The 20,865-nt window shown below is 36.0% G+C and overlaps 1 protein-coding gene across 6 annotated transcripts in view; it reads left to right on the forward strand.

The window, feature by feature from the left end:
- The window catches only part of DCC (DCC netrin 1 receptor), a 1,130,593-nt gene that overhangs the window by 688,970 nt on the left and 420,758 nt on the right, over positions 1 to 20,865 (forward strand). For all 6 annotated transcript variants that reach the window (XM_058277746.1, XM_058277743.2, XM_058277744.2 and 3 more), the window contains exons 6-7: positions 8,640 to 8,794; positions 11,388 to 11,508. In XM_058277746.1, the coding sequence (XP_058133729.1) occupies positions 8,640 to 8,794; positions 11,388 to 11,508 (276 nt within the window). The remainder of the gene's footprint in view (positions 1 to 8,639; positions 8,795 to 11,387; positions 11,509 to 20,865) is intronic.

Consider the following 20,865-nt stretch of genomic DNA (forward strand, 5'->3'; position numbering starts at 1 on the left):
ATTTTAACCCATCTGAATGTTAAAATGCATTCTTTGTAATTAAAAAAAAACTGTGATAAATCTTTAGAATGTGTAGAATCTTCTTAAAGTAATGTTAATTCTGTATATTAAATCTGTTTGTTTAATTGACCTGTATTTGTTATCTACTTAAGTAATTGGAAAACAATTGCTAACTTGCTCATTGAAGAGTGAAGAGACTACAAGTCAAGTTCGAGAAGATTGGAGAGTAATAAGGGATACTAACAATGCTTATAAGGCATCTATTATGGGAAATATAACCTACAATACTATGGCAATTATTAGTAATGAGGAAGAAATTTTACTATATAAATTCAAGTGGTTAGTCATAGCATAGAACTTCCTTAAAAGAAAGAAAATTAATTTAGAAGAAAACATTTACCTGTAGGTAAAGTTTAGTTGTACAACTTGATTGCAACATAGAGGGATCACTCATGAATTAGTCTCTTCTAAGTATGATAAACTCTTTCAAGAACAGAATTACATTTTTTTACATATTTCTGTTACTTATTATCCATTTTTGTCACAAGTCCTCCAGCACTGAAATAAAAATGAATCTTTATATATGTACTATTTGTAATTGAAAAGATCTTGAGAAACAGAGATTTTCTAGAAATGTGGATAATCTATTTCTGGTCATCAATTTTATTCTAGTCAAAAAAGGAAAGTATGGCTAAATCAGTATCTTGCCTGAAATTGTAGTAACACTGTACATGTGTGTTAAACAATTCTCTAAAATGGACTGATACTAAGTAAATGGAATGATTTGATAAATTTGAAAATCATAATACTTCATTTTTATTAAGGGTTAAGAAATTTCTGGGAAGCAGACTTGGCGCAGTGGATAGGGCATCCATCTACCACATGGGAGGTCCCCGGTTCAAACCCCGGGCCTCCTTGACCTGTGTGGAGCTGGCCCACACGCAGCGCTGATACGCGCAAGGAGTGCCCTGCCACGCAGGGGTGTCCCCGCATAGGAGAGCCCCACGTGCAAGATGTGTGCCCCATAAGGAGACCATCCAGCGTGAAAGAAAGTTCAGCCTGCCCAGGAATGGCACCATACACACAGAGAGCTGACACAAGATGACACAACAAAAAAGAAACACAGATTCCCATGCCACTGACAACAACAGAAGCAGACAAAGAAGAACATGCAGCAAATAGACACAGAGAACAGACAAACTGGGGAGAGGGGGAAAGGGGAGAGAAATAAATAGATAAAAATTTTTTAAAAAACCATTATATTAAAAAAAAAAAAAAAGAAAGAAAATTCTGCCCACCAAAGAGGATAATAATAGTGACATTATTTCTCTTGGGGTGGGGAATGGTAAAGAAAAAGGATAAACATGTAATATACAAAGGGAATTAAAAGAAAAAAAACACATATCAGGCTCTATCTTTAAGAAGCAATCTGGTTGGCATATAATGACACGTGAATGATAATATATTAAGCAGTACATTATAAGTGATATAAAAACCAAGGACAGAGAGAACTAGAGCTGTAAGAAGCAAGAAATGCCTTTGTCAGCTTTGTGGAAGACAAAACTTAATGTAAAACAGGACATTTGAGTTGCATCTTGGAGAATAAATGTAAATTGTACCGCCTAAGGAATGCAATTCTAGGCAAGGATCCATCATCAGAAAAATGCTGAAGAAACATATCCATAGTCTTTGATAAGTCATATTTGTTCTATAGTCTCAGTTTAACTGTAAAAGAAAGCAATTATATTATATCATCCTACACATCCATTTTAACCATCAAATAGTTTATTTTTAGAATGTAGGATTAATTTGGATGGAGTAGATGATTTCTGTAGAAAATGAATTGGAAATAAGATCAAGTCAGTAAGTTCTCAAGCTGTTTGTACATTATTAAACACAAAGCCATGAGTTTGGTCTTTATTATTTGTCTAGTGAAGACTCACTGAGAATATTCTGAGAAGAGAAGTGATATCATGAACATTTTCTCATAAGAAAAAAAAAAAAAATGTTACCTCCCCTCCTTTCCGAGCCCTTTAAACTGAAGATGCAGTTATCAGTCTGAATTGAAAATAGAACTCTGGAATTGTGAAAAATGTAGATAGCATGATCATTCTAGGTCTGGAATCTAAAAAGCAGTCCTTAAATGAGATGAATACATCCTAGTCTGTTCATTACAGAAAAGGACAGAAAGATCAAACAAGAAGGGAATATTTAGGTAAATTTCATTCATCCATTCTATCCCAGAGTAGTGTAATCAACATAAATGTATTAAACAATGCATTACATTTGTGCAATAAAAATATCCTTATGATAGACACTCCACTCCCAAGTAGTTACAAACTACTGCCAAAGTAATACATTTGCAAAAATAAATACAATGTAGAGGAAACCACACCAAGTGCCTTAAAATCAGAAACAATAAATGTCATAGAGTTTCTAAAAGGAAGGAAATATTTTGAGAAAAAATTCAGGATATCCTTCTTGGAGAAATGGAGTCATGAAGGATTAGCAAAGTTTCTATACTCTGAGATGAAGTGGAAATCATTTTAGCATAAGAAAATAAAATGACCAAAGACTTGGAATTTAAATAGGGCCCTGCACTGTTATTTTAATTGAAATTCAGGTTATATGTAAAGGGTGTATGGATGATATATCTAGGAAAATCAACAGCAGTTTGGTTCTGATATTATTTAAAAGTCAAATGGAAGTCCTTTTACTGAATTTCTAATCCAGCCATCCCCCAAAACATATAAGTCTTTTAATTCCTTTGCTCAAACAGAGAAGAATTATACACAAGTATAGTAGAGTTATGTACCCCAGGAGAAAAAAGCAAAACAAGCAAACAAACATGTTCTTGATATTAATCCTAGTCCTGTGGGTATGAATCCATTGTAAATAGACCTTTGAAGATGTTATTTTAGTTAAGGTATAGCCAACTGAATCAGCATAGGTTTTAATCCTATTGCTGGAGGACTTATAAAGAAAAAGTAACCTGGAGGGCCAGAAGCTAAAGTCGGTGGGAACATGGAAGAGAAAGAGGAGCAGATTGTCAAGGTTCCAAGGGGGTGAAAGCAAGGAACCCAAGAATTGCTGGCCAGCCAGAACACTACCAACCCCAGAAGAAGCAAATCTTGTTTAAGTCAACCCATTGTGGGGTTTTTATTATAGCAGCTGAGGAACTAAGACAGTTTTTGGTGCTGGAAAGTGGAGTGTTATAACAAATATCTAAAAATGTAGATATGGCTTTAGAATTGGGCAATTGGCAGCAGCTGGAAGAATGGGTAACAAATATCTAAAAATGTAGAAATGGCTTTGGAATTGGACAAAATGGGTAGCAGCTGGAAGAACTGTGAGGAACCTGAAGGGAAAAAAAACTAGATTTTTTGAAGTGACTGTTGGTAGATTCATGGACTTTAAAATTACCTCTGATAAGGCTTTTAAAAAAAATGGTGAAATGTCTTATTGGAATCTGGAAAGAAGGCAATCCTTGTTAAAATGAGACAAGGAACTTAGCAAAATTTTCCTCTGATGTCAGATGGAAGTCATAACTTATAATTGATAACCTTGCATAGTTTCTTGAGGAGAATCCCAAGCTAACTGTGGAAGGTACAGCTTGATTTCTCTTTGCTGCTTATAGTGAAATGAGGGGAAAGAGGTAAACTGAGGATCAAACTGTTAAGCACAACGAAATCAGCATTTGATGATTTGGAAAGCTCACAGTCTATCCAGACAGAACACTTTGAGAATAGGACCAGAAGCACCTCTATCAAGGACCTCCCTGAATTTATAGGAAGCAAGCCCCATAAAACAAGGGTTCATGTAAGGGTTTAACTGAACAACACTTACTAATGAGAGTGTGGCTGAATATGGACCCATACAGCCATTTCAGAGGAAATCAGGAGTGGGCGTACAGTTATCAAGTCCTTTTGTCTGATGGTTTGGATACCCCTTTATTACATACAAAGTTAACAAGATTTTTGAGAAATTTCTATTAACAAAAGTACTGTTGGCCTGGACTGAAAGCTCCAGAGAAGGGATAGATTGAAAGAAGAATGACTTAAAGGGCAGAACCATGGAAGCAAAAGTCTGGATAAAAATCTTTGGCCAAGAGAGAGGACCCACCCATGTGTATGGAAAGGTCCCCCATGGTTCATGGAGGAGGTGGAGATCCTAATCTGACCGGGAGAATTCAACCTCCACCCAAAACTGAGATAGTAGGAAGATGTCCATCTATTCAGGGAAGAATTCAACCACCACCCCAATGCTTGAAGAGAGTACAATCTACACCCCAGAATTTGTGTAGAGCAAATCTTCCACTCCAGTGTTCAGAGAGAGTGGGATGTTCTGTTTCAGCATTCGAAGAGAACACAGCTTCTCCAAGTGCTTGGAAGGGGTGGCGCTGCCACTGTAACAGTCCCAGAGGACAAAGCATCAATCCACAGATTACTCTCTGACCTTGAAATCTAATGGAGTTTGCCATGTTGAGTTTTGGGCTTGTTTTTGGAAACTGTGACCCCTGTTTTTCTTCCAGTTTCTCCTTCCTGGAATGGAGATGTCTGTACTCTGTCTGTCCAATCTTTGTAATTTGGAAGCAGATAATTCATTTTCTGGGTTTCACAGGTCTGTCAGATGGAAAATAATTTTGCCCTAGGATGGAATATGCCCATAACTGATTTTGATGAGACTTGGGATTTGAGTTTTTCTAGAATGACTTATGATTTTTTGGGATGTGATGGAATGAATGCATTTTGCCTGTGAAAGGATCATGTCTTTTTGGGGTCCAGAGGGACAATTATAGTAGATTAAGTTACTTTACCCAGGAAAAAAAAACACACAAAACCAAATAAAACGTATTCTTAAACTTAATCCCATTCCTATGGGTATGAACCAATTGTAACTAGGAACTTTGAAGATGCTATTTTAATGAAGATGCTAATTTAATTAAGATGTGGTCAGCTGAATCAAGATGGGCTTAATTCTATAACTGGAGACCTCATAAAGAGAAAACCACAGGAAGGAAATGGAAGCTGGAAGTCAGTAAGACCCTGTAAGAGACAGGATAGGACATTGCCATGTGATGAGAAAGCCAAAGTACCCAAGCATCCTTACCATCTACCCTAGGAAGAAACAAGTTTTCCAACCTGTGGAAACTATGAGACAATAAATTCCCATTGTCTGAGCCATTCTGCTTGGGGTGTTTGTCATAGCGTCTAAGAAACTAAGACACTAGACTTGAAGAATATTTCTAAAAGTCACCCTAAAATGACATTGATCACCCTATCTTCTCTCCAAATAATGCTACATCAGTCTTTGCTCTGTATTTTTTCTCTTCATTCATTGGTATTTTATTTTCAATAATAGGAAAATATTATTCTGTAGATATTTGGCTTCCATTGAAATTGTCCAAATTCCTCCTCCTCAACTTAAACGAACATTGTCACAGCAAAGGATGAAAATGTGCATTTTATTGCTTATGTTCTTATTAGCAGCAGCAGCAGCTCAAACTTTGGTTGAGCATATGCTGAGGATGAGGCACTGTATGAGGCACTGATCTATAAAGAGAAATATTTAACCCTTGTCCTTAGCACATAGTATAAATGGTGACCAATAAAAACTGCTCAAGAAGGACAGTGCATTTGCAGAAAATGTGAAATTTAGACCAATTTATGCTTCATGATATTGCCATTTGGTGCTTCAGTTTCCCTATTTAAGTAAGAAAAGCAGTTGTTTCCCCCTTTTCTACAGTGTGATGTACTTTGAAGGTTGGAAGACCTGATGTATAAACAAGGATATTAAGGCAGCAAGGAAAACGCACTAGCCTTTCTTCCATAGTCATTGAACTGCAGCTGCGTATGTGCCCTCCTAGCTGCTGAAAACATTTCCCAGCCCCCTTACAGTTAAATGAGGCCAAAGCAAAGTGTGTACTCCTGGCGCAGGGTCCTTAAGACAGAGGGTGTGCTTCCTCCACTCTTTCTTCCCCTGCCAGTGAACACATCAATGGGATTTGACCTGGTCAGTCATGCAGCTCCTGAGGAGGGCAGAGTCACAAGATGGAAGGGATGTGGCAGAGCCACCAATGTCCTAGTACTGCCTGGTGAGGCAAACCATGGTCTGTGAGTCAAATATGGTCCAATCTTGTTTTTGTAAATAAAATTTTGTTGGAACAAGTTATACCCATTTGTTTATTATCTATGGATGCTTTAATGCTAGGACACACTGAGGAGTTGCCATAGAGACTGTATGGCTCACGATGCCTAAAATTTTTACTCTCTGGCCCTTTACAGACAAAATTTGCTGAACCTTGCTCTAGACTCTCATGTTAAGAAGAAATAAAATTTGTTGTTCTCAAAAAAAACAGGCAGCAAGGGAAATGAGATGTCTAGTGTAAAGCTGATAGCTGGATGGATATGAAAGAATGGCCAGAATACAGATCAGACTTAACTTAGACATTTGTTTGTAAGCAGGAAATAATTGTTGGTAAATCCATGACTTTTTATAATTTTACAACTATAATTAATTAAGTATAATTATAATTATATTGTAAAATTACAATGTTACAACTGTAATAATTAAATATTATCTTCTATATTAATTAGAAATTACTCATTTTTATCAATAAAAAAGAAGTTATTGAGTATTCACTGTGTGATAAGCTTTGACATATTTATTTCCTTTAAGAGAACAAAGAGATGATTCTTATGTCTGAAGCTGAGGAAACAGAATTAATCTAGATGAAACCATTAGAACATAGCCATCCTTGAAACACAATAACTTATTTTAAGAAATCCTACTGTGTGCACCACACTATTTTTGACATGGGAAATACAAAAGATAACTCTAATTAGGGAAATAAGAAATAAAAAGCAAAAGCAGTAAGAGGCATTTGCGATGAGTGGTAGGGCTGGGATTTAAAACCAGGCAATCAGACTCCATCAGTTCGACTCTTAAATCTTCTCTTCATATCTCTACATATTCATAATTATCTTGATAATATTTGTCTCAACTTGGTAAATTAGTCTCCAGATTCACTAATGCATGTGACCCAATATTTGAAAAACTGGTACAGAATATAGGAATTCTGAATTCTTTATCTATAGAAGGACTTTAAATGAGAGGAGGAATAGACATATTTTGTTGTTGTTGTTGTTGTTGTTTTAAATAACTCTAATTGCTTACCTCCATCATCTCTGAGAGTCTTAGAATATTCTTGAGTTATCCTTCCATCTTAATTTTCAAGTAGCAAAAGAGACAACTGTAGTAATTCAGTTCAGAATGTAGGCAGGGGAGTCAGACTGTCTGGTTCCACAATTGATAAGCTGTATGGTTTGGGGAAAGTTATTTAAACACCTTATATCTCAGTCTCCACATTCGTAAAATGGGGATAGTAGTGTCTTTGTCAGAATATTGTGGTAAGAATAATCCATTTAAAGCACTTAAATTGATAGGTTATACATACTCAGTTCTCAACTAAGATTGACTATTAGCTCGTAAAGAAATAGTTGACCAAAATCTATGGTGAAACTGTGAACAGAATTCAGGAGAGAAAACTATTATATCCTCTGTGCTTTCCACTGGCTCTCCCATTTTCCTAGCAGATAGTAATGATCAAAGATTTATTTTATTGTCAATGATAAATTTTGCTAATGGTGGATGGAAAGAGCAAAATATGGTGATTACTCAAAGTCGTAAAAATTAACACTTGTTGCTCATTGGACATAGCAACAATAACAACAAAAATACAAGCTAACTTTCAAAACAGCTTCTAAAGGTGCATATCCATTTCCTATGTGGAAAATTGGTCATGACTGCTACTTCACTGTGAATTTAATCGGGCTTCTCAGGCAATATAAATGTTCAAATGTGACATAACTGTAAGATTCCCCATGGAAGAGAATAAACACAGCCTCTTCTTGGCATGATTTTGAGGGATAGAGCCTGAGAGGATTCATGAGGAAAACTCTGTTATATTTGTAATTTTCTTTCAATTGCAAATTTACATCATGGAGTAATTACTATTATGGTAATTAATAAATTAAAATAAATTAGCATATTAGATACCAACAGAGAAAATAATACCATATAATAATACACTACCATAGAAAATTGCAACGATAATAGGAATGCATCCACGGTAGTGATGATAGTCTTTTTTAGCTCCCTATCACCAGGGCCAGTTTCAACAGGAAATGAGTCCATCCATATTAACTAAATTCTAATAAGACTCTAGAATTACAGGGAAAATTTCTTGTCTTGTATTCTGGGTTGTCTCAGGACTATCAGCTTCATTTTGCTCACTTTATCATTATAAATTCTATAACTTTATACACTTTTCAGTGTATAGGTCAATGGTACACAAATACTTAGGCATTCAAAATGTTTACTATATGTATAATGTTTTCCAAAATTGGGTTTTCATTCTTTCCATGTGGGAAAACATCATTAACTGAAACTCTTCAATTGCAGTTGGCAAAAAAAGATATGTTTCTTAGTAGTTCCTGTATAATAAGCTAAAGGTTTGGAGAATGATTTGAATTAAAAATTTTTAAAGAAAATCTCAGAGCAGTGTTTCTGATCAGTGAAGACCTTAGCATTTAAATTCACATCCCCACCCACTCACTTTTATTTTTCTGTCTTTGCAGTTCCACCATGGTTTTTAAATCACCCTTCCAACCTCTATGCCTATGAAAGCATGGACATTGAGTTTGAATGCACGGTCTCTGGAAAGCCTGTGCCCACTGTGAATTGGATGAAGAATGGAGATGTGGTCATTCCTAGTGATTATTTTCAGATAGTGGTAATTATATTTTTCATATTAGCTTATAATCCCATTCATTGTTTACTAATTCTTCAGTTGCTTTCTTCCCTGGGAATAGGGTTCCTTTTGGGAATTTTTATGACATGTAAAGAATATTGTTCTCATAAAACAAGTGATTTTCTAGATGTAGACTTTTAGAGCAGGAAAACAAAAATTGTGATCAGATAGTCTTGCCCCCTTGTTTTACAGTCAAAGACTTATTAAAAAAAAAAAAAAAAGAATAAAGGAACATGACTATTTTGCCAAATCGTCTCATTTTTGGTTCTTGGGAGAACAGAGTTTCTAATTTAATTTTAGACTACATGAAGTCCAGAGTCTCTTACTTCTTTGGCTTTACTCATTATAATAAAGTTTCAAAAAGATATGCTAGCTATGTACCTTTACCTTGGTAGCACGGAGAGTGTTGCTTTGCTGCTCTTCCAGACAGCACCCACTGATGCAAATGGCAGCGGAGAGGGACAATGGTGATGGTGGCAATGGGGCGGGAGACTGAGGGACTGCAGTGGCCCAGAAGCCATGAAAACCCACACTTCACATTGCTTTGTAATTTTGAACATTGGAAGGAACTAAGACTATGGACAGTTCAGGATAAAACTCAGAGTTTCCTGTAAGTCTTAGTGTGCTGTCCATCCCTATCCTTTTGGGGGATAATAGGAATAATGGTACCATATTTGTGGAGTTTTTGTGCTGGCACATAGTGGATGTTCAATAAATGGTAGCTGTTATTATGATTGCTGTTACTATCAGCAGAATGCTTTGCTCATTTAAAAATGCTTTCTGAAAATTCTCTTTTTGGTATAGGTTAGCATTGGTGGCTCTTATTTCAGATATGAGAAATATAAAAAGCACTTTCCAAATAGCAAAGAACTTTGCAGCTGTAGAAGGGGCTTTGGGTCCATTTTCTTTATGTTTGGAATGTAGGCATGCCCTGTCAGAGAAGAGCAGTCTCCGAAACTGGGTGTCCTGGGAAGAATGGGGCTAGAGCACAAGGGTACCGTGAGCGCACCGTGGCATTACTCTACCTCTCATTAGTGTACACACCTTTCCTGATGTATCAACTCTTAGAAAACTTTCATAATCTCTTTATGCATGTATTCTGGCATATTATTGGGGTTTTTAAGGAATAAATCCATAAAGCATATCTTTATCCTTTTATTGCCACTTACCATTTTTCACTTTTAGTTGCATTTGTTTAATTGGTTGGAACTAGAATAATAAGGGAAGGGGGGAGAGAAATCAAAACAATTTTGAATGCCACATCAAAGTATTTGTTCCTTTAAATGCATTGCTATCTCTAGTACAACTGAATTAAAGATGACCTGCCATTGAGAAACCTGAAATATGTTGTATATGCCTAAAATATATGCTACTTGCATATAAAGGAAATTGTTAAGTGCCCTTAAGGACACATGATAAAATGTAACATTTATTTTTTCCTACAGTTTGAATAATCTTTCTCCCAGCATGACTCATTACAGCCAACCTATTTAAACGCTTTTTTCCTTAAGGTGAAAATAAAATGTATGATATGTGCTGTATTCATATAAAAATGTGCTTAAAAATATTTCCCCAATGCTCCGGAAGTCTGAGAGCCATTGTCTGTTGCACATGTAACATTTAGCACAAATGGTAACTTATCTGAGAATTGTTAATTAGAAGTTACCCAGCTTTATCTAAGAATTTTACATCAGCTGAGAATTGACTACAAGACACTAAAAACAATTAAGAATTCCCCATGAGGTAATATTTATCTCTTAATGACTTCAGGGGAAGTGATTTAACACATCTCAGTTACTGAACTAATTCTTACTCTAATATAGAAGATAAACTGAGTTAGTATAATTAAACGCTATCTCCAGATCATTTTATCATCCATCCTTGAAAAAGATGGTGGCTTAATTTTTATAAAACAGGAGTTAACGCTTCTGTATTTAATTTATGGGTTACTGAAGGTGAAACTATGTGGACATAAAATAAGAGCAACATGGGTATAAAATATCCATCATATCCCTACTCTCCAAATCCCCAACAAGGCACGTGTAAAAGCAATTACAGTTTTAAGAGTATTTCCACACATATTTCTGGGTAAAAATTTTTGGAAAATATCCAACCTAGATTTCCTGTCTTTTTAGAAGCTGCAAAAGACAGTGTTTTTGCTTCATTTGCCCCTCCCCCCCACACACACACACCCAGTAGCTGCTGAACTTGAACCTCTTCCAATAACCAGTAAAGGAATGAGGTTGCCTTTGGTGCTAACCTTTGTTTCTTCCACACCTAATAAAAGAGCTTTTGGTTTACTGCTTTTTCAGGTATTGAAGATGGTATATATATTTGGCAATATATATTTTTTCAATGCAAAAATAGGTTAAATTGATGCAAGTGGACTCAGAAAAGGACATTGGGAATATATAGTACTTCCCTGGTGAAAGAGTATATATATGTGAAGCTGAGAACCTTCAGAACCTCCCTTGTTTCTTCTTTAAAATTTTATTAAAGTTTTACCTATATTCATTATGTCACAATGAGTTGTTTGCTTTTTAAAATATTTCACCTGCCTTTTTCTTCTCCCCAGGGAGAAAGCAACTTACGGATTCTTGGAGTGGTAAAGTCAGATGAAGGTTTTTATCAATGTGTGGCTGAAAATGAGGCTGGAAATGCCCAGACGAGTGCACAGCTTATTGTCCCTAAGCCTGGTAAGATGATGGGAACTTTGCGCTGGTAGCTGTATTTGCGATTATTCATGGTCCATTTGGAAAATCCATATTGTTTCCCTTCTCTCTCAAAGTCAAGTTGGAGTTATTTGGTTAATCAAGGTGTGCTTTTGTGTATTGATGACATGTTCCTTCTAGCAAATGAAATACTTGATCTATATATAAGTATGGGTATATATATACATATATACATATAAACAAGCCTTCCCATGGTGGTGGTTCTATCCCCAGAGCAGATAATGGTGCTCTCCCAGTGAGGTGAAGTCACCATGAACAATAGGGCCTGTGGTTGTCAAGACAACTACTACATTACTGCCTTCTTCCCTCCTCTGTGCCCTGCCTTTCTTTCTTCCCAGGGTTTCAAATACATATGTGCGCACGTGCGCACACACACGCACACACACACACACACATAGTTTTGAATCTGGAAGTTGGTAAAAAAATGGAAATAATCACCTGCAAATAAAAACATTTTTCTTTTCTTCTTTTAAGCTAAATTTTGACAAATTGTCCATTATTAGTATAATTGATAGAATATTTGGAGGTTTAATATGGCAGTGCTTCCAAAACTAACATAAACCAATGTTAGAAATATGTGTAATATTCCTATTACAACACAGTGCCTGCCAGGAAAAAAGAAAGAAAAAGCAAACTGGTCAGCTGTTCTGAAATGTTCTAACAAAAAAGAAGGTAAGAAAGAATTTATTTTACAGAAGGGACTGGTGAGTTGTTTATATAGATTAAAAGAGTTTGAAATATTAATACCTCATGTAAAAAGTGTTCGGATAATCTATTTATTATGTAAGTTTAAACTATTTTGTATCTATTTTCTTCTTTTTAACATGGCTCACTCTTAATCTTTCTCTGCAATACATTTAATACAAAGTAACTGAATTATATGAGACATAGTCTTTTGGCTTTTATCATTTAAAATGTGCCTATTAAGTTCTTATATTTTGTGTACCCCTAGCCAATTATCTGAAAAATCTAATACTAATGCTCACAAAGATGATTTTCCCTTTTATTCTTGATTGAAATTTTTAAAATAGCCATTGTAGTATAGCAGTCCCAGATAAGTAAAGGAAATAGGAGTAAAGGAAGGGAAGAATTAAAAAGTGGGAAGAAATTTAAAAAGACAATTAACTCTTGTTCAAGATCACTAACTTCTCTAAAGGAAAAAAAATTTTTCCACCCTTTAATGTGCTTTAAGTATTTGTATAACTTCATTTTTGTGACTAAGAACATTTTCTTCTGCTGAAACAGTAATGAATAAGTAGGAGAAAATGAATCTCTAAAATCAGGGTCTCTAATATGAAGCATACTTTGAGTATCGTACCACTCAATGAGTAACATCATGACCACATTTAACCTAATACCAACTATCACTTACTAACAGAATGGGAGAGTGCTAGTTAATCCTGATTTCAATGAATGCCTTCAAGCTAAAAAAAATGGAAGATAAGTAGCCCCATATTTCTAAAGAGAGGCATGAGATACAAGAATCCTGACACACTAGGAGCTGACCTAACTGACCCAGTGACCACCCCTGCAACTGCTCACAGGAATGGAAAAGTCTTTGAAGTGCAGGAATTCGTGGGATTAGAGATTGTCATGGTGTTTTCTCTCTCCCAACAAGCCACGTTGTGGCAACACCAAGAAAGTTCCCAGAAGAGATTATGAGTTTGGATGGGTTGAGCAAATCAAACATTGGAGACCAGCAACTTACTCTGGCTGAAAACTGTCTGGAGATTCCTATGATGCTGGGAAAAGAAAGGGAGAGCAATAGTGAGAAGAATTCAATTTCCACCATTGGAAAGAACAATGGTGTGAGTCCCACTTAAAGAAAGCAAGTACTCTTCAAAGGGCCCTGCTCAAAAGCTCCTGCCTGTTGAGGTGACCCCAATCAAAAGAGACAGATCAGCAGTGCTAGGGAGCTGGGGCTGAGGAAGGGGCAGGTGTTTGATGCAGAAGGTCAACCAGAGCCCCCCAGTACACACTTAAGGGAGGGTACAGAAAGGAGAGGTTCTCAGAAGAATACACGAGTACCTCGCAAAAAAAGAGACATTTGGATGTCTGCTATGACTGGAGACTTTTGAGAACACAAGCTGAGGAAAACAACCTCTGTCTCTTTACTATGAATTCATCCATCCTCTCTGAACCTAGAGGAGGCCTAAGCACAAGGAAAGTCAATAGACCCAAGAGAATGAAAGAAATAAATTATTGTCCTACAACTTCCTTCCCCCATTTTTCTCTCAGGCCTACTCTGAGAAGATCTGAGATTAAATGGATAAATGTTTTGTTTATCCAGCCAGCATTTGATGGACCCTTGGGTTGTTTCCATCTTTTGCCAATTTGGAATAGTGCCACTTACCCATTTATAAAAAATCGTTCCCACATTTTTGGTATTTGCCATAGCAGAACCCCACTTTCCTGGCACCAAAATCTGTTTTAGTTTGCTAAAAGCTGCTGAAAGCAATATACCAGAAATGAGTTGACTTTTACAATGGAGATTTATTAGGTTGCAAGCTTACAGTTCTGTGGTCATCCAAGTGTCAAAATCAAGGAATCATCAGGGGTTGATTTCTCCCCAAAGGTGAGCAAATAGAGGAATTTGCCAGTCCCTCCATTCTCTTCCATGCTTCATTGCTTTGGATTCTGGCTGCCTCTCTCCTGGTTTCCATTGATGTCAGCTCCTTGCTTTCATGGCTTTCTCTCTCTGTTCCTGTTTTTGTTTGTTTTTTTCTCTATCTTTCTGTGGGCTTCTCTTTCTTTGTCTCCCTCCATATTCATCCTGTGTATAAAAGACTCCAGTAGGAGGATTAAGACCCACTTTGGGTCATGCCCTACTTAAGTAATCCAATCACAAGTTCTACTTACAATAGGGTCACACAACAGGAATGGATTAACTCTAAGGAAAATCATTGTCTGGGGTCCATCCAGCTTCAAACTGTCACGTATATGTATAAATGGCAGAATTCCTGGGCCCAAACACACGTGCCCAAGAAAAGACATATGTACAGACAGAACCAGGAAGACCCCTACTCTCAGGCTGGGAGCTATCCTCTAAATTCAGTGTACAGATAAGTTCTGAAGGAGAGTACTCACACAGGTCAATCTGCAAAGACAAGGAAACGTGTTTTCTTTTTAGCCTTTTTAAAAATTTTGTTAGTGCTTGCCATTAAAGGAAAGCTCTCATATCACTTGCTAGATACAAACTTAAGAAACAAACACTGCAGAGTCTAAATTTCAACAATAACATTAACATATCAAAATATCCAAGTTTCTACAAGAGATTAAAAAACATAAAAAGAAACAGAAAGTGAATGCCTAGGCAAAGAAGAAAATTAAAGTATTGGAAACCATCAGTGAGGAGGATCACACCTGAGATATTCCAGACAAAGATTTTTTTAATGGTCTTAAATATGCTCAAAGATCTAAAGTAACACATGGACAAGGAACTAAAGGAAATTGTGAAAATAGTAGATGAGCACAAAGAGAATTTCAATAGAGAGATGGAAATTATGAAAAGGAAGCAAACAGAGCTGAAGAGCAGAGTAATAGAAATTAAAAATTCCCTCGATGGTTTCAGAAGCAGATTGGAGCTGGCGAAAAAAAAAAAAAAAAGGCATCAGTGACTTGAAGATAAGAGAACAGAAATTATTCAGTCTGAGGAGCAGAAAGAAGAAAGAAAGAGGAGCAGCCTGAAGAAACTGTGGGACAGCATTAAGTGTACCAGTATGTGTGCTGTGGGAGTCCTAGAAGGAGAAGAAAGAGAGAATATTTGAAGAAATACTGGCTAAAACTTTTCCAAATTTAATGAAAGACATTAGAAGCTCAACAAACTACAAACAAGATAAACCCAAATAGACCCACAGTGAACCATGTTATAATCAAGCTCTTGAATGTTAAAATAATGAGAGAATTCTGAAAGCCGCAAAGAGAAGCAACATGTCACATACAAGGGAGCCTCAATGAGTTTAAGTGTCAAAATCTTATCGCAAACCATGGAGACAAGAAAGGGTTAGGATGATATATTTAAAATGTTGAAAGCAGAAAATGCCTGAACAAGAATTCTGTACCCTCCAAAACCATCTTTCAGAAATGAAGGAGAGATTAAGGCATCCCAAGGTAAACAAAACTTGATGGACTTCGTCATGACTAGACTGGTCCTACAAGAAATGCAAGAGGGAATTCTGTATGTTGAAAGGAAAGGTCACTAGGCAATTGACCAAAGCCACATGAAGAAATGAAGGTTTCTTACAATGATAATGACATGGGTAAAACTAAATACCAAAACTATTGTAATTTTTATTTTTTACTCCTCTCTTTACTTCCTATAGGATATCAAAGGCAAATGCATAAAATGTAATGATGAATCAATTATTCTGGACTTATAATGTGTTAATACATGATTTTTTTAAAAGAACTACATAAAGATTGGGGGACTGAGGGGTTAAAGAACATAGTTTATGAATGCTATTGAAGTTAAGTTGGTATCAAAACAAATGAAATTGTTACAGATTTAGGACGTTAAATTTAAGTCCCATGGTAACCCCAAACCAAATATCAGTGAATAAACAAACTCATAGAGACAGAAAGTAGAGAATAGGTTTCCTGGGGTGAAGGCAAGGAAAACAGGGGTGTTAATGCCAAACGAATATAGGGCTTCTATTTGGGGTGTAGGGAAAGGTCTAGTAATGATGACATATTGTAACATTGTAAATATGGTTAATCTCACAGAATGATATGCTTAAGAGGGTTTGGTCTGAGAAGATTGATGTACATATGCTTCACAGTAACAGAAAAGAAAAAAGTTAAATGAAAGTAATAATGAAAATTAAATGTAATACATGATACTAGATGGGCTCTAAGAATGGAGGAGAAAAAACTCAAAAGGACATTGATGGGATATAAGAAAAAATTGGAATATAGATTGTAATTTTTATATCAATGTTAAATTTCTTGAACTTGAAACTGCACTTAAGGCGATTACATCAGTGAATATCCTTTTTTGTTGTTGTTGGAAATGCAAATGAAACATTATGTGATCAAGGATAATGATGTATGAAACCTACTCTTACCTATTCAATAAATAGATTAGTAGGTAGGTAGGTAGGTAAATAGACAGTCAGACAGAATGATTGGGCAAAGGTGGCAAAAATGTTAAAAATAGCAGGTATGAGTATCTGGGGGTTTGAGGCTATGCTCTTAGTGTGGGGTTGCATTGTTTTTCTAACTGTCCTGTAAGTTTGAAATTATTTCAAAATAAAAAGTTAAAAGAAATGAAAATGAAGACAAAAATATGAAAGTGTGGCAGCACACCATTGTGATTATCTTATATTTCCTTCTTATAAATGATGAATTGCTTTTTCTTGGCAATTTAATCAGGTCTTCAAATAATGCCATTCTCATTCCTCAGTGGTGCTCGGTGACTCTCGTGCACAGACAGTGAAGAGACCATGATGGGAAACTGACCATGATGACTGACCATGATGGGAAAGCATAGCCCTCTCTGCTTAAGTTTTAACAATAAATGATCACTATATATTTTCAGGCACATTGTGAGCCCACATTTCCCAGCTGTTCAGCTTTGGCCTGACAAAGACTCATGGCTGAAAGTTCCTCTTGGCAAACATAATATCTGCTTCTCACAGAAGCTCAGAAAATGGCCTATTAGAGCCAGTGTCCATTGTTGGTAGGTATTTACATAAGCCTAATGAAATTTCAGTGAAGTCTTTTTTAAATAGTTAGTGCTTCCCCTCTTCAGCAATCAGTGATTTAAGGAATAAAGTAAACATATTCTACTAAATTTAGCTAATGACTTGTTTTTCTCTCCAGAAAATAAGTTGGGAAAAATATTTAAAATGTGTCTCTGTAACATGTGAAATAAATAAGAGGATTCCTCTAGATAAAGATCAAGATTAGTGGCATTAAAAATCATTATTCTATAGGACATTCTGTCAATAATGGTACACTTCTAACTTTGTATCACTACAGACACACAGATCAAGACCGCTAATTCCAAACTGACACACACATATACACATACATTCAAGCAGAGGACGGCCTCCTGAATACTTAAGAAGATATTGCAAAACCATAAAAAATACTTAACCATATAGTATAAGTGCTAAGTGAATGGAAATTAAAAAGGTAGCTGATTTGTCACTTGTATTGTCTATTAATCACTTCTAAGAGCTGAGAATAGGGATTTTTTAAAAAATTGTTGTTTGTTTATTTTATCCTAAGTACCTTTACAAAGTGAAATAACTAGTAGCTTCAAGTCCAAAATCAAATGGACTTTATGAATTAGTTATCCTAGTTCCCACTTCTGTGTATTATCCAATTTCCTGGTAGTGGAATACAGAGGAAGATAACTGGAAATAACAAGTATTAGGCTGGAACATTAATGCTGGAGAACTGGGAATGCAGCTATGTTTGTATAATCTCCAGATTTTTAATTTAATGGCAGAAGTGAGTGAAGACCAGAATAATGTTATTTGGAGAAATTCTTGATATTCTACTATGCACAGAAAGGCTGTGGGAGGGACCCACCTGACCAAGATGGAGGAGGGAGATGCTCCAGTAAATCTGTACACCCACAGAAGCTTTAAGCAACACATAAGAAATGGTAGAACTATCTTTCTCAAAGCTCCAGAAAACAATTAAAAGAAGACAGTAAAAGGGTGAGTGCCGAATCAAGAAAAAGTCAATGTAAAAAATCGTAGGATCACTTGGTATCCTTGCTGGCCCCTCCTCCATTCTCTCACTGTCTAGGTATGGTACTGGCCCACACTCCCAGTGTAGGTACCTGTTCCCAGTTCCCCTCTACATGGAGCATATTAATTAAATATGTCTAGTGCATGTATATTTGTGCCAATCTGCCTGCCTGAAGGACTGAACCAGGATATTCACTGCATGCTCATCATCATAGAATTTGCCTTATGTACATACAGGCAGCTCACATAGCTCTCTACAGAACACTATAGGAGAACAGTCAAATCATACATACCTGGAGCAAAGGATTGCTGGATGTGGGATATACTGTGTAGCATCCAAAAACATGAGGAAATGTTTCCTAGGGGAATGGAAACATTCAGATCCAGGTGAATGAGAGGAAGTGGGGAGCCATGTGCTCATACACAAGATAAAAGGCAATCACAGAAAAGACCAGTGAGGACACTGTGCATTTACCACAGGATGTTCAATAACCTCATGTATAGGACACCTAAGCTCTGAAGGAGAGCATTTGCAAAGGCCAATCGCAAAAACTGGGAAATGTTATTTTTATGTTTTGTTTGTTTTGTTTTGTTGTTAGCGCTTGGCACTCATGGAAATCTCTGTCATAGCACTAAGTTGTATTCAGAGATAACACATTAAAATACCAAAATGTCCGGGGTGTAGCAAAAGATTACAAAACATACAAAGAAACAAGAAATAATGGATCATGCAAAGAAGCATGGTAAATCATTAAAACCTATCAATACACAACATCTGCACCGCCAGCTGCTCCCGCTGGCTCCTACCTGCTCGTCCCTGGTTCATTGAGAAGACCAGATCTGGGAAACACCAGAAAAATAAGAGCAAGATTAAGATAGTCTAAAATAAACAAAAGCTGAAGAAGTTTGTCACCACTAGGCCAGCCTTATAACAAATTTGAAAGGGAGTTCTTCAGGTTGAAAAGAAAAGATACTAAAAAATGACTGAAGTTATATATGCTATTGGAGTTAGGTTGGTATTAAAGCAAATAAGACTGTTACTGATAGGGTGTTACCTAAGCCCTACAGTAACCACAAAACAAGTATCAGGAATATATGTACGTAAGGACATGAGAAAGCATTCTAAAGGGTTCACTACCAAAGAACAACTAAATAAAAATTATTCAGTAATGGAAGAATTGAGGGACTAAAAATGTTTCTAAGACTTTTAAAAATGTGTCAACTCGCAGAAGAAAGTACCTGTAGTATCAGTAGTTACATTAAATGTAAATGGGTCAAACTCTTCAGTCAAGAGGCAGAGATTGGCAGAATGGATAAACAAAAAGTATGACATAACTACTTGCTATTTACAAGAGATTATTGTTAAATTCAAAGACAGACATAGCTTGAAAATGAAAATATGGAAAAATATTCCATACCAATAGTATTCAAAAGAGAGCAAGTGTAGCTATAACAACATCAACAAAAATAGACTTTAAGTCAAGAAAATGTTAACAGACACCAAAAAGGACACGGTATGTTGATAAGAGGGTCAATTCATTAAAATATATAATGATTATAAATATATATACACTTAACAACAAAGCTTTAAAATATATGAAACAAATACTGACAGATTCAAAAGGAGAAATAGATGATTTTACAATAATAGTAGTAGACGTCAATATACCACTTTTGGTAATGGATAGTAAATCTACACAGAAGAGTAATAAGGAAATAGAGGACTTGAACAAGGCTGTAAACCAACTGGACCTAGTACACTATCACAGAACACTTCATCCAGCAATAACAGAGTACACATTCTTCTCATGTTCTTGCAGATCATTCTCTAGAAAATACAATGTCAGGTCATAAAGTAAGTCTCAATAAATTTTAAAAGATTGAAATCTTACAAAGTGCCTTCCTTAATTATGATGCAATGAAGCTACAAATCAATGACAGAGGGAGAACTGGAATATTTACACATATACACTTAGAACAGAGAGGAAACTAATAACCAAAATTCAAATGAAAGGGAGATTATTACTACTGATTTTGCAGAAATAAAAAAGCACTACTAGAGGATTTTATGAACAAACATATACCAAAAAATAGATAGCTTAGATGGAAAGGACAAATTTCTAGAAGCACACAAATACCTACACTGACCCAAGAAGAATTAGACCTCAATACACCAATAACAAGTAAAGAGTTTGGATCAGTAATCAAAAACCTCCCCTCAGGGGAATGGATATAGTACAGTGGCTGCATGTCTGCTTCCTGTGTACAAGGTCCTAGGTTCAATGCCCAGTATGTCCTAAAACAAAACAAAAAAACAGCAACAGCAACAGCAACAAAAATCTCTTCAAAGAAAAATCCAGGAGTACATGACTTTCCTAGTGAATTTTGCTGAACATTTAAAGAAGAATTCACATCAATCCTTCTCAAAATTTCCAGCAATATGAAGAAAAGGCGACCTTTCCTAATTCATTCTCTGAGAACAGTAACACCCTAACACCAAAGTCAAGAAAAGAAAATTACAGACCAATATTACTTATGAGTATATATGCAAAAGTACTCAAAAAAAGTACTAGCAAATCAAATCTAACTGCACATAAAAAGAATAATACATCATGATCAA

Source organism: Dasypus novemcinctus, chromosome 16 (assembly GCF_030445035.2).
Source record: "Dasypus novemcinctus isolate mDasNov1 chromosome 16, mDasNov1.1.hap2, whole genome shotgun sequence".
NCBI classification, from domain to species: Eukaryota; Metazoa; Chordata; class Mammalia; order Cingulata; family Dasypodidae; genus Dasypus; species Dasypus novemcinctus.